We start from the raw sequence: 15,242 nt of genomic DNA, 5'->3' as shown, positions 1-15,242 counted from the left end.
ATGGTGGCAGCTCCAGTTTCAGCCCCAGAGCCAGTGGCAGGACTGGAGCTGCTGCCATCACAACTGCTGCTGCTAAGCCGGGTAGGGGCTGGAGTTACTAGTCAATCTGTTTCCTGGGCCAGAGTAAAGCCAGAGCTGGAGCCATGGATAGCTAAGTGGTACAGGTGGTGGTGCTAGGCAAGGGGGTGGGGGCATATTTGTGGTATCTAATTGTATGTAAAAGCAATAGCCTACTAGCCAACTCCTTATTTCCTTTGATAAAACTTCTCTCCTGTCAGGGTGAATGCCCTCTTAAAATCCCAGGGAGTCTTTGGTGGAAGGGCAAGATAAGAAATAGCCTTCCCCTGAACATATGCCAAGAGGATGTCCACTGACTCTGAGAGTGAATATTACACTTATACCACAGTAAATCTGTGGACTATTAAACAGCATTAAATTTCAGCATTAAAGCAGGGGCCCACAGGAGGTGGGGAGAGCTGTCTCAGCTTGGCAAGATGCTGCCTGCTAGCCACATGGAGATCAGGACCCATACCGATCCCCATGTGGCTGGGAGAGCTGTTGCAGCTGCCTCATAGCCCCATGGAGATTAGGATGGGACTGGCCCTCCACAAGGCTGGGAGGCAGCTGCCCACCAGTCAGGACAGCGCTCCCCCCTACCCCAAGTCAGGGCCAGCCCAACCTCCTCCAGCTCCATCCGAGGGTGCTGAAGGCACTGGCCGACATCATTGCAGAGCCACTGGCGGGAATATTTGAACGCTCGTGGCACACGGGCCAAGTCCCGGAGGACTGGAAAAGGGCTAACATGGTCCCCATTTTCAAAAAGGGGAGGAAGGAGGACCCGGGCAACTATAGGCCAGTCAGTCTCACCTCCATCCTTGGTAAAGTCTTTGAAAAAATTATCAAGGCTCACATTTGTGAGAGCCCGGCAGGGCAAATTATGCTGAGGGGAAACCAGCACGGGTTTGTGGCGGGCAGATCGTGCCTGACCAACCTAGTCTCTTTCTATGACCAGGTTACGAAACGCCTGGACACAGGAGGAGGGGTGGATGTCGTATACTTAGACTTCAGGAAGGCCTTCGATACGGTATCCCACCCCATACTGGTGAACAAGCTAAGAGGCTGTGATGTGGATGACTACACAGTCCGGTGGGTGGCGAATTGGCTAGAGGGTCACACCCAAAGAGTCGTGGTGGATGGGTTGGTCTCAACCTGGAAGGGTGTGGGCAGTGGAGTCCCGCAGGGCTCGGTCCTTGGACCGATACTCTTTAATATCTTCATCAGCGACTTGGACGAGGGAGTCAAATGTACTCTGTCCAAGTTTGCAGATGACACAAAGCTATGGGGAGAAGTGGACACGCCGGAGGGCAGGGAACAGCTGCAGGCAGACCTGGATAGGTTGGACAAGTGGGCAGAAAACAACAGGATGCAGTTCAACAAGGAGAAATGCAAAGTGCTGCACCTAGGGAGGAAAAATGTCCAGCACACCTACAGCCTAGGGAATGACCTGCTGGGTGGCACAGAGGTGGAAAGGGATCTTGGAGTCCTAGTGGACTCCAAGATGAACATGAGCCGGCAGTGTGACGAAGCCATCAGAAAAGCCAATGGCACTTTATCGTGCATCAGCAGATGCATGACGAATAGGTCCAAGGAGGTGATACTTCCCCTCTATAGGGCGCTGGTCAGACCGCAGTTGGAGTACTGCGTGCAATTCTGGGCGCCACACTTCAAGAAGGATGCAGATAACTTGGAGAGGGTCCAGAGAACGGCAACTCGTATGGTCAAGGGCCTGCAGACCAAGCCCTACGAGGAGAGACTAGAGAAACTGGATCTTTTCAGCCTCCGCAAGAGAAGGTTGAGAGGCGACCTTGTGGCTGCCTATAAGTTCATCACGGGGGCACAGAAGGGAATTGGTGAGTATTTATTCACCAAGGCGCCCCCAGGGGTTACAAGAAATAATGGCCACAAGCTAGCAGAGAGCAGATTTAGATTGGACATTAGGAAGAACTTCTTCACAGTTCGAATGGCCAAGGTCTGGAACGGGCTCCCAAGGGAGGTGGTGCTCTCCCCTACCCTGGGGGTCTTCAAGAGGAGGTTAGATGAGTATCTAGCTGGGGTCATCTAGACCCAGCACTCTTTCCTGCTTATGCAGGGGGTCGGACTCAATGATCTATTGAGGTCCCTTCCGACCCTAACATCTATGAATCTATGAATCCTCTGGCTGGGATGGAACTGCCCACTATGCTGAGAGAGCTCCTCCACAACCTGGAGCTCCTGCTGGCTGCTGTAAGGGGGCAGAGCAAAGCAGGAGAAGCCCTGGACTAGGCTGCTCCTGTTGGGCTCAGTTTGCTCCCAGCAGGGGTGCATGTGTAAATGTACACTGTGGAGCACTTTAATGAGCCTGAATTTTTTGTGCAGAAAATTCAGGTGCATTAATTGCATATGTAGATGTGCCCACTGTGAGCAGCCACACATTAACAGTCAATTCTATTTCTTGACTGCACAGCTCTGAGGGTGTGTCTACATGTTCATTAATGAGCTTTAGGTAATGCTCATTAAATCTAGTACCTCCATAGTGAGGTACTAGATAAAGGTGTATTAGCCAATTTTAATGTGCATTAGCTTTTTTGTGAGAACACTTTAATGCACAGTAAAAGAACACTTTTTTGTGATACTTTAATGCACATTAAAATAAGCTAATGCACATTCAAATGCACATGTAAATGCGCACTGACTTGCCACTAGAGGACTGGTGAACAAGGGTATGGCTAAGACCCAGGGCACCTGAGCTGTATCCCTGCTCTGGGGAAGTGGGGCTGGGGGAGGAGTTGAGAGAAATGCATTCTGGGATACTGGGGGACTGCAAATTGCTTCCATGGAGCAAGTTACCCTAACATGATTTAGGTAGCACAGCCCAGAGTTAACCATTGCCTAAAGTAGTGTAACTTTGAGACACTCAGAGGGCACTTAGCATGCATTAACAAGCTTAAATGCGTGGATATTTGTGTTTTAGGTGCCCTTACTATGGTCTGTGTAACTTCACCCTATATGTTGTCAGTCTCAATAGCTCCTACCTCAAGCATTCAGGAAAATACTACAATTCAACAAACAGAGCTCACACCATCCATCCAGCAAAAAATGTGGAAAAGGAATATAAACACGAGTATACAACAATTCATAGTTTCAACGCCCATAGGACTGCATCTTTTTCCTCAGAAAATTATTCTTCTTCCTTTTTTTTACATCATCATCTATTGTGTGAAAAAAAATCACTACTTGGACAGCAAGCATTTAATTTACTGGATATTTATATAGGTTCCTAACTCTTTGCAGTGTTTCTGATATTTTTATCTATTATGAATATTTTGCCCAGCACATAACCTAGTGATTTTGCTTGCTGAGTTGAGTTACCATACCCAGGTTTTCACCCCATTGTGCTAAAAACTGTACAAACTCAAACAGCAGCTTTAGTTTTGAAGTGGTTCCAGTGTTGCAATTGACTAAGTGAAGCAAATTTCAAGACTGGGGCTTCAATAAACAAGATTGACAGAAACTTGGAGAAAGAATGAGGGTAAGGATATTTGAAGTGACTTATTCAGTATTAGTAAATCAGTGGCAGTGTCTTCTGATGGCCAGTCAGTCCAGTGTTTTACCTACTAGATTATGCTGCTTGTCATGGATATAAATGCAAATCGATGATAGATTATTTTATTTATGAATATGCATGACAGTATAATTAGCATGTATACATTATATAAGCTGCGCACACACACACACACACACATATATATATATACACACCCACACACACACGTACACATAGCATGGGGACACAGTTCCTCTTTTCTGTGACTCACTCTGAAAATCACATTTTCTACTTGCACTGATGTTATCGATATCACCCTAACATTTTACTAGCTTCTATTTGGTTTTTAATCCCATTAAATATCCTTACTCACAGTTTATTCTTCATCTAATGAATGTCCTAATTTTTTTTTTTTAAAGAAAAAGGGGTAGACAAAGGATACTATACTGTAGGAGCCAGACTGATCCGGTTAGAGGATAAGGTAAGTGTATGAAAGCTTTTTTTTTTCCTGACTAATGATATCTGATCTAGAGGACCTCAAGATAATATCTGGGTATGATTTACTTAGAACTGCAGGGAACCATAATAAGGAAAAATATCCTAATTTTTCAAAGGGAGATGAAGTTATATGTACATGTTAGCATTAACCATTTAACTGCTCTGCAACCTTGATTCTTAGTTTCAAATAGGAATACTTTCAACCTGTAGCCAGGTAACATAAACTTTCTAGACAAATGCTGCATAGTGACAAGGTTTTTGCCTTATCTGAATTATTGTATTAAATATACTAGAGAGGCCATTACCAGCACTCTTTGTAAACAGCAACAGCTGATGTCTCACTTGATAATCTTGTGGTTTTCTAAGGTTTACTGTTACTGTTTCTGTGAAGTTACCTTTGCATGTATATTTCCTCATGTTCCTGTCTTCAAAAATTTGTTCATAATTATTATTAATAACCATTTCCTGAAGTGGTACCTAAAGGTGACAACCAGATTGGGCACCATTGTGCTAGACACTGTATGCTTATATATGCATCCTTTTTATTTTTTCCAGTCGCTTTCACTCATAATATTCAAAATAATGAAAAAGCAAGTTTCCTCAGAAGGGGGAACCTGGGTCTGTTGCCATTTTTTGGTGTGCTGCTGATATGACTTCCCTGTTCCCTGTAGGTTGGCTGTCCATAGAAACAATACATCTTATGCAGACAGTTAGATGCTTTGTTTTATCATAGTAAAATCCCCTACTGCAACTTGTTTTTCTGATGTATTACCAATAGTGTAACTAGGGTGGAGTGAGCAGGGCACTAGGTCCCGATGGATAAGTATGAGGGGGTGCCATTAGGGTCCCTTCACCCCAGAAATCTTTGCCACAGCGACACAGCCCCTGCCTGGGCTTAGAGGCCCTGAGCATCCCTCTGTCCCATAGTGTATCTGGGGAGCAGAAGCGGAGTGGAATGACTCCTCCCCCCCCCCCCCCGAGGTTTTACCATAAGAAGCATAGCCTTGCCCCCAGGAGTGGGGGGTAAATGGAGCACCAGAAGTCACCCTCAGAGAGCCTGCACCATGGCCTGTGCCTCAGAGGTGGCAGCATGAGCTCATGCTGTTATGGCAACAGCTGCAACTACCATTCAAGTGAAGACAGCGATGAGCCCCAGCAGGTAAGAATCCTCTCCCGGCCCCCCACGCATTCTCACTCTCCAGTGAGCAGCATTCTTCCAACCCCCCATCCTGGAAACTGAAAAAGCTTGTTACACCTCTGATGTATTATTCATTAGCCATTACAATGGTACAGTTTCTTTAAACACTGTTACTTTGCGTCCCTCTTGAGCATCATGTTTGCTTTCCGGCTTGGTTTTCTTAGCCGAACAATAAAGTTACCAGCCATCTTAACTGCATGGTGTGCTCTCTCTCATGCTAGTCTGACTCACATCACAGTGGAGTCATATATAACAGTTGTAATGTTTGAGATAAACAGCTATCTGTGATCCAGGATATCCAGTGCTTGCGGTTCCTCCCTTATACACAAGCTTTTCATCTTGTTTTAAGTTATGTGAAGGGTGTGGGGAAAGCTTTGATGGTTCTTGATAAACTACAGTGCCTCTTATAGAAGTGTCAATAGAAATCATGTAAATATGAAATTTCCACACATCTAAATGGCATATTACCTTAACATGGGAATATACAGTGCTGTGATTTTACATAGTCATTTAGCTCCTTGGGTTGCATTGTGTTGCATCCTAAAGATAACCAACTTCATGGCAAAGGAATCAATAATACCATTTGTCCACATGAGGACAGTTAGGAAAATTCATCCAAATTAACTTTTAAAGCAGATTGAATAATGTCAGTGCATCATATGGAGAGACTTAATCAAAATGAGCATTGTCTTAATTTGATTTAACCTAAATCGCTCACAAACAGTTTTAATGCTATTTAGCAAATGCACTTTAAATTCACACATTTAGTTCATTCAGGTTACATTTTCCAAATGTTCACAAACAAACAAACCCACGGGGCAGTAGGTCCAGTAACATGATACAGGAAGGTTATCTAGGATAACACTTTCACCTGTTTGTATGGAGAATTATCCTCAATGGACCCTCAAAGGGCTGCTGCCTTACCAAGTCAGTACTTCATTTTTTTCTGATTCCTCCATAATATGAAGAAGGGAGGTCAGAGTGTTACTAGTCTAGCTGCTGGGTAGTGTTGGTAATAGCTTAAGAACGTTTAACTTCAGAGTTTTAATTTGGGCAGTGTAAGGTTAGCTTTTTGGGAGAGGTAAAAATGATGTAACAGATGAGGGAATACTCTGTAAAGGTCTACAACATGCAATGCTGAATAAGTGTCATTACAGATTGTGTGTGTCCTGTCCCTACAGCTCACAAAAGCTCTTATTTTCCTCAACATTACCTGGAACTAAACATTTTAGGAATGACAATAACATGGTTTTATTTTATCATATTAAATGTCCCTGGTAAGTATTCAGTGCCCATCTGCAATGAAGATTCCAAAAGGGTGTTTGAAATGACATCCACAAAAGTTAAAAAATCAGTCATAAAAGCCCTGTTAACATCGGTCATGTGTAAATACAATGTAAATATAGTTGTTGCAGGTTTAATTTCAAGTGGGAGTGTGGGTAAACCTTAATTACTTTTCTGTTTGATTAATTATAGTACAGCTGTTTAACTTTCCTTGTATTGTGTGGGAACTGGTGATTTCTATCTCAATATTCATTGTTCTAGAGAAAACAAACAGAAAGGAATGAAAATGTATCAAGATAATTTGAGTAAACCCCGTAAAATACATTCAGTATCCAACTTCCTTTTGTTTCCAAATCAAACTGCAAATATGAAAAAGGCAAGCAGTAGAGTCTGAAACAGTGAAAGCTGATCTTTTTGTTTTTCAGTACAATTTAACCTCCTATAGTTGTTTATAACTTTAGTCATAGAATCATAGAAAATTAGGGTTGGAAGGGACCTCAGGAGGTTATCTAGTCCAACCCCCTGCTTAAAGCAGGATCGTCCCCAACTAGATCAGCCCAGCCAAGACTTTGTCTAGCCAGGTCTTAAAAACCTCCAAGGAAGGAGAGGCCACAAGCTCTCTGGGTAACCTGTTCCCATGTTTTACTACCCTTCTAGTGAGAAAATTCTTCCTAATAGTTTCATAGTTTCATAGTTGGTAGGGTCAGAAGGGACCTAAACAGATCATCAAGTCCGATCCCCTGCCATGGCAGGAAAAAGTACTGGGGTCAAATGACCCCGGCAAGGTGTTCATCCAGCCTCCTTTTGAAGACCCCCAGTGTAGGAATGAGCACCACTTCCCTTGGAATAATAACCTAATAATATCTAACCTAAACTTCCCTTGCTGCAACTTGAGATCATTCCTTGTTCTGTCATCTGCTACCACTAAAAACAGTCCAGCTCCATCCTCTTTCAAACCCCCCTTCAGGTAGCTGAAGGCTGCTATTAAATCCCCTCTCAGTCTTCTCTCCTCTAGACTAAATAAGCCCAGTTCCCTCAGCCTCTCCTCATAAGTCATGTGCCTCAGCCCCTCACGATTTTCATTGCCCTCTGTTGGCCTCTCTCCAATTTTTCCATATCCTTTCTGTACTGGGGGGCCCAAAACTAAACACACTACTCCCTCACCAATGCTGAATAGAGGGGAATAATCACTTCCCTTGATCTGCTGGCAACACTCCTACCAATGCAGCCAAGTATGCCATTAGCCTTCAATAAGGGCACACTGCTGGCTCATATTCAGTGTATTGTCCACTGTAACCCCCAGGTCCTTTTCTGCAGAGTTGCTGCCCAGCCAATCAGCCCCCAGCCTGTACTGGTGCATGGGATGTTCCATCCTAAGTGCAGGACTTTGCACTTGTCCTTGTTGAACCTCATGAGATTCCTTTTGGCCCAGTGCTTCAATTTGTCTAGGTCACTCTGAATCCCAACTCTACCCTCCAACATATCTACTACCCTCCCCCCAACTTGGTGTCATCTGCAAAATTGCTGAGGGTACACTCTATGCCATCTTTCAGGTTGTTGATGAAGTTATTGAACAAAACCAGCCATAGGACCAACTCCTGGGACACTCCACATGATATCGGCTGCCAACTAGACATCAAGCCATTGATTACAACCCTCTGAGCCTGATGCACCAGTCAGTTTTTTATCCCCCATACAGTCCATTCACCCAGCCTGTACTTCCTTAGCTTGCCTGCAAGAATGTTGTGGGAGACCATATCAAAAGCCTTGCTAAAATCAAGGTATACCACAATCAAGGTATAGTCCTATATCTATCATTAAAAAGGAAAACATTTATCCTGTATATTTTAATAAAAGTTTTTTGCCTCTCAGGGGGCTAAGGTATATTTGCTTGCTTACTAGGATGAAAGCTAGAGGTCCTCAATATTTTTATTTTAATAGGACAATAGAATCTATTTTTCCTACAGTCAGGTGGCTTCCCCTGAACCATTTTCCCATGCTGAATCTCCTTTATTATGGTTTTCCTTATGATAACTATGATGTATCCCATTTGAAATAACAGTGGAGCCAGAAAGGACAAGGCAGCTAGAATGATGAAAAATAATTGTGTCTTAGAACTTGGTACCTTGGGAATTAACCCCAAGGAAGAGATATCAGCCTCCCAACCAAAGTGATACACCTGATTAAAATGACACATTTTTGGACAGAGGCCAGTTAGTTTAGATGGTTTAAAATGCAGCCATGGATTTTTATGTTTATCCAGTTAAAAATGTGATATCTACATGAAGCTAACACATTTCTGCTTCAGCCTGGTCTTTCTCACTAGCATTTTCTTGAGTTGGTTTTACCTTTATGTGTAAAAGGATATCATGCATCAATCACCCATTCAGAAGGGTGTATATGGTTTTACATGCAGCCATAATAATTGTTTGCTCATAGATTTTCAGGGAGGAACCATGTATTTTTATGTTGAAGATGGGCTTTAAACTTGTAGATGTTTCCTTACCATTTGGATCTAATCTTAGATACTAGATGTAGGATAATTTAAGGCAATGACTCAACACTAAGTGTATAAATAACATGACTGAAAGAAGGTCCCAAAATTCAAAACTGCATCCCAAAGATTCATTTCTTTACCATGAACAGCATTGTCTGTAACCTCTGTATTAGTAATAAAAAAGAAAAAAAAGATTGTATGGAATGGAGCAACATGTGGGTCTACAATGAAGGAGAACTAATGTGTATGCTCATATAACTTTCTAAACATTCAAAGGCTGGTTGGAGAGGGAAAAAGCATTTGGTGGCGGTTTCCAGATGACATGTAAATACCCTTTTGGAAACACTAGTGTTATGCCAGGCTTTACTCCTTCATTAACATGGCACGGCGCATAATGTAATTTTACCCATAACACTTTTCAACCTGATTTTCTATGAGTAGGACATAAGAGGTTTATTTTGTTGTGGTCAGCCTAATAATCTATTATGGTTCCTTTACTAACAACATAGAGATGTTAAGAACAAGAATGAGGATTCTTTCCCAACATGTGATACATGTCATTTGGCCGACCCTTCTTCTAGTTCAACGGCAGGGTTTAATTTTAAATTGTGGTATGTAGCCATTGACAGATTATTTTGAAATGCATTAGGGGGGAAATATTTGCCAAGATGATGTTCTAAAGTTGGCATTAGTCTCTCTTTAAAATTGTAAGCTAATGCCTTTTTCTGATGAAATGAGTATTATGTCTTCCTCCCCCTTTTTCTTTTCAAAATTAGAAACAAAAACCTTGGTGTGCCATGTCAAACTGCATGGCAACCTATAAATAAAAACAGGAGAGAAAAGAATCTACAAATGAAAGGTTAGAAGGGACAGCTGTGTTGTCTTTGAAAAAAGAAATCTATTAGGTATTTTTATAATTATATGGCTGTCTTCTTTATGTGGTATTTACAGTTATGATTTACTGTCCATATTACCATAACTATTTCCATACTTTTAGACAACATGTGATAATGCTAGAAGCCAAAAGCAGCCATTTGGTAGCATTTAAAAAATGCAAAAACACTAAAAGAAAGCAGGGCAGTAAAGCTGAATCCATCTGAGGTTTATCCATCTGAGTAACATGAGCCAGAACAAACGCATGGTCCAACACAAACAAAGGCAGGGATTGGATTGGGGTGGTAAACTCTCTTTCTCTACCAATTTGAATACTTGTTTTAAAATTAGGAGTAAAAAGATGGGCTTTGAGAAGAGTGATTTGTGTGCATCTTTTTCCTCCTTAATAACATTAGAGAGATTGTCATTCATTACATCTCACTCTTTCTGTACTTACGTCAGGATTCATTATATAGTCATCATGGCATTGTCTGTTATGATGGCGCCTTTAAGCACCACCATACTTAAAGGTCTGTCAGCATTTCCATTACAAACCCTTAATTTGTGGGGTAGGATGGAGGGGGAAGAAGGGCATAACTCAGCTGTTTTAAAAAAACAACCCTCTAGGCTGAAAATCAGTGTACAATGAGTCCATTAAGAAAGGGGTTGCCTACATTTCTGGGGATTCAAGAGTGCATGAAATATAAGACAACAAATAGGTTTGCCAAATAAAGATACTTTGATGATGTAGTGTTTGTGCATGTTTTGCACCTAAGTTGCTTATATGTTCATTTATACTATATGATGGAATTATTTAAATGGCTGGTTTATAAATGTGATTTTGGTGTATTTGGAAATAAACCAAGATAGCTTAAACAGTCAGGCTGCTCACTTGAAAACTTAGCTACTAGGCATGCACCATAATTTCTTGTTGTAAATAATTTGTAGTACATTTGTATCCTCGATCTTCCATTTACTTTTGTTAATATGGAAGAAAATTACAATATGCTATCAACAAGAGCATGGATGTGTGTTAACAGTGGAGCTAAATTTACTTTATGCTGTAGTGGAGAATGAGTATTACTGTCAGTTCATGTATATCACATACTCCATAATTGGTCTAAGAAGATTGAAGAGATTCTGTGTCTAGAAGGCCATAAAATTGGGCCAAAATCTGCTGCCATTTATTACAGGGCAAATCTAGAGCAGGTGTGTTGACTGTTATGACAGTGTGAACTCATTTGATTATTATTTTTAAACTATTGCCTAATTTAGAAAAAAATGAAATCAAAATAAACACTATACAGACAATGCTTTTGGATCACCAGCTAGTCAAATTCTGCTGTCATTTACCTCAGTGGGGTCATTCTGGATTTCATGTGTCAGCAGATTTGCTTCAAGGATTTAAATGTCAAAGGACCTGGTTCTAAACTGTGCTCTCACAGACTACTCAGTCCTACAGCAGGCGCATCTACGCGTTCATTAATGCGCTGTAGTTACCGTACATTTAGTTTAGTACCTGTAAAAACAGGTACTAACTCAATTAATAGTAACCAGTGCTACTGTGCAGTAGCGTCAGCACATGCCTTTTAAGTGATGTAAATGTGCAGTAGACTCATTCTACTATGCATTAGCATATTAGCACGGCTTTCACTGTGACATGCTAATGCACAGCAGAATTAGCCTACTGCATATTTAGTGTCTCATGGAGATGTGGCAGGATGTAACACAGGGGCAGGCAAATATTTTGGGTGGAGGGCCGCTTACTGAGTTTTGGCAAGGCATTGAGGGCCGCATGACAGGCAGCCAGGGGCAGATAAATATTAACTTTCTAAATTTTTTAGGGGCCCTGCAGACCAGATAGAATGGCATTGCAGGCCGCATCTGGCCCATGGGCTGCATTTTGCCCACCCCTGATAACAGAATCAGGCTAAAAATATGAAGCATTAAGACTGAATAGAGTTCTGTTCCCACTCTATTAAGCCTAAGTGTTGCAAGCATCCTTAAGGCATACTGAAGGAGTCTATGAGGTGTCTTAAAATATGTTTGCACACATGTGTATCATGTTTCTCACTGCTATTCTGAGACCTGAATGCCAGTGGTGGACATTTTCGAAGAACAGTAGTGTTCATTGCAAGTTACACTTTTTGCTTTCTGTGCAGGGTTGATTAGTTTCTGAGTATTCCTGATTAATAAAGCGTGTAAATATTTCTTGAGGCTTCCTGTATTTTATTGTGGAATGATATGTTATAGTACTCATCACCATGGGATGGGTTAAGGAGAGAACTTTAACCTGAGATCTGACTTGTGCTGATTTAATAAATTATATCCACAGCAATATTAGCAGCTCCTGCTTTTATGTTGACATCTCAATGCAGGGAGGACAGTGGTAGCCTAGTCTTATATTCCATAGCTCAAGTAGGTGTTTTTCTCATGCTTCCAGAGTATTTACTGATTAATGTTGTTTGTCCAGTCTCTAGAGCAGGACCAAGAAAAAAAATGCCAGAAAAGTAAGTTCTGAAAATACATAGGACTGAGACTCTTGATTTCTTTTATTTCAGTGATTCTTAATCAGGGTGCCACAGCACCCTGAAGTGCCATGAAAGTCTATGCAGGGTGTCACACAGTATTAGCACTGTTTGGTTTAGCACCACCTGACCATGATTTACAAAATAAACCCAGAAATTTCAAATAGAAACTCATAGCATCAAAAAACATTTTGAGCTCCTGTGGTCTTTCTGAGTTCTTTGCAACAGGAGAATTGCTCTATTATTTTTCCATAGTTAAGAAATGAGTGAAAGCTAAGAGATGGCATTTTCCAGAGGGTGCCTTGAGTCTAACAAGGTTAAGAACTACTGCTATATAAATTGGGGGGGGGCGCACAGCACGGCACGGCACGGCACGGCACGGCACGGCACGGCGCGGCACTGGCTGGAGCCATGCCCTCCAAGAGCATTACAGACAGACACACAGTTTCATTTATGCATTTTCCAAAATTCTACAGCACACCTGTTCATGTCCAATGGCCTACCAGTGTGCTGCGGCACACTGGTTGGGAAATGCTGATGTAGGATATTATTGGATATTACTGGACTCTGTGAGTGCTCCAGAGCTCAAGCACCCACTGAAAAAAAATTAGCAGGCGCTCAATACCCACAAGCCACGACCATTTTGGTTTTACATGTTAAATCTCTGCTTGCAGGCGTTAAAAACCCCCCAAAAACATGCTTTACTGGAAGAAGCAGTACATTACTTCAACCTGGCTCTGCAGCATCTGTAAAGATTGGGCACTTCAGCAGGGCTTTTTGGTGCTTTTAGCTAAAGCTGATTCAATCAGCTATTAGATAAAAGCACCAAAAAAGCCCCACTAAAACACTTGAACTATACAGACATTGGACGAGTGGGATTGGAGTAACTTGCTGCCTCTTCTGGGCATGTATGGGGCTTGGCACAGGAATGCGCTGAATTTAATGAAAGCGCAGGGTTTTTTGTTTTTGTTTTTTGTTTTTTGTTTTTGGTTTCTTTTTTACATCTGCAAGCACCCACCAGCAAAAACCAAAGTCAGCACCTGTATTACTAGAACCTAACAGTACAGTTCTGTTCAGAACATTTTGAATTGTTTTGAGTGTGGCGATTGTGTGGTTTTCATACCCATGACAGACTCAGAGGAATTAATATCTTTCTCAAATAAGTGTAAATCCATCATAATTTCATATCAATTTCAGAGGACTTAATCCACACTTACAACAATGCAGCAAACAAGAATAGCAAACAACAAAAATAACAGAGAGGGAAAAGTCAAAGTAAACTTATGTTTTGATAAATGCTTTCAAGCAAAGGAGAAAAATAGAAATATATGCAATTTTAGAGAGTGTATATGAAGTAACCAAACTGGAATTTTGCCTTTTTAGTTCCTGTTTTGGAGCATAATAATAGGAAGAGTTGACTGAAAGGAGTTTCTTGAACCACTGAGTGCAGTCCATTGCTTTCTCAGGGAAACATTACATGAAAGAATCCCTAAAATCTGCACTACCACTACAATGATATGTTGTGCTGGTAGCATCTCTTTTTACAAAGGCTGTAGACACTCTGCATTATCAACCCCTGTTTTCAGTTGCTTATTACTTTGCCAAGCTGTACCCATCCAGAGTAAATTTTTCCACACCAGGTGCCCATAGCAGACTGATTTTTTTTTTCTAGAAAATCAAAACATCCATGTTAGGCAACCTTTAAATAGCACGGTTAGTAGTCTCACCATGGAGATTCTGCCCCCTCCCCTCACTGCCCAACAAATAATCATGAAGGTGTTGACAGAAAGCACTAAGACTTCCTCTTAGTTTTAGCATGAACAGCCAGCAGGAACAACACATTCATTGCCAGTCTTGTGAACTAATAAGTAACTCTGTCATATTTGTGTTGAGTTGGGGTGCGGGTGCAGTGGGCAACCAAAGCAGCAGCACCAGACACCACCTTTGTGGGGTGGGCAAAAATAGCTGCTGCCACAGCTGGCAGATGCCCATGCTCACAGCACCATAGCTGGTGTTGCTCCATGCACTGCCACTGTCTAGGGCACAGAGCTGCCCGGTTACACCTCTGTTGAGAACCATGGGCTTTGTCCAAAGCAGATCAGATCCCAGTTGGTTTAATTGCTGGGTGGAAGGAAAGGTTCAATATAGTGAATGTTTGCTAAAACACAGTTCCACACCACAAATCAACCCTTAAATAATTATGAGGTCTTGTAAATGAGTGTGCAACATCACCTGGTTGGTTCCCTTTGGGGCTACATTGTCTGTTGATTAAAGATGCAACTCTGATAGTTTGTCCTCACTTATTTCAGTCTGAAGTACTGTTGTGATTAGCTAGTTAGTATATTCATATAATCTAGTTACTTCTCTTCAGTCTTGGCTGAAAATTGTTTCTGGGGAATCCGTTTTAAAAAGACCTGTCAATCTTGTTTATGACATCCTAGGGGCTGATTCAACATATACTTGTTCAGACCATTACACTTACCAGAAGAAACTATTTCTGTCTAAAGGGAAATAGATTTACCTTTTGGTCAGTGGAAATCAAAGAGAGATGTTTGAAGAAGGAATGCTCCATATTAAACCTCCTTGACAAAAATTCATAAAATTACTATAAACACTATGAAATTACATTATGAATTACTCGAAACACCATAAAAGGTAGGGATAATGAGATGGTTTTAGAATTGTTTAAATAATGGAGCTCTTGAGGAATGAAATCTTTCCTGTGTTATGCATGTCAGGGATATCCGATTCATATTGATAGGTCTGAACTGATTAACCCAG

At 41.5% G+C, this 15,242-nt stretch overlaps 1 protein-coding gene across 1 annotated transcript in view; it reads left to right on the top strand.

The window, feature by feature from the left end:
* Positions 1–15,242, top strand: part of LOC102562053 (potassium voltage-gated channel subfamily KQT member 1) — an 819,206-nt gene that overhangs the window by 511,445 nt on the left and 292,519 nt on the right. The window contains exon 17 of the mRNA XM_059726208.1: positions 4,003–4,064. Coding sequence (XP_059582191.1) covers positions 4,003–4,064 — 62 coding nt within the window. The remainder of the gene's footprint in view (positions 1–4,002; positions 4,065–15,242) is intronic.

This window comes from Alligator mississippiensis, chromosome 4 (assembly GCF_030867095.1).
Source record: "Alligator mississippiensis isolate rAllMis1 chromosome 4, rAllMis1, whole genome shotgun sequence".
Classification (NCBI taxonomy): domain Eukaryota; kingdom Metazoa; phylum Chordata; order Crocodylia; family Alligatoridae; genus Alligator; species Alligator mississippiensis.
This window is presented reverse-complemented; position numbering and strand designations above follow the sequence as displayed.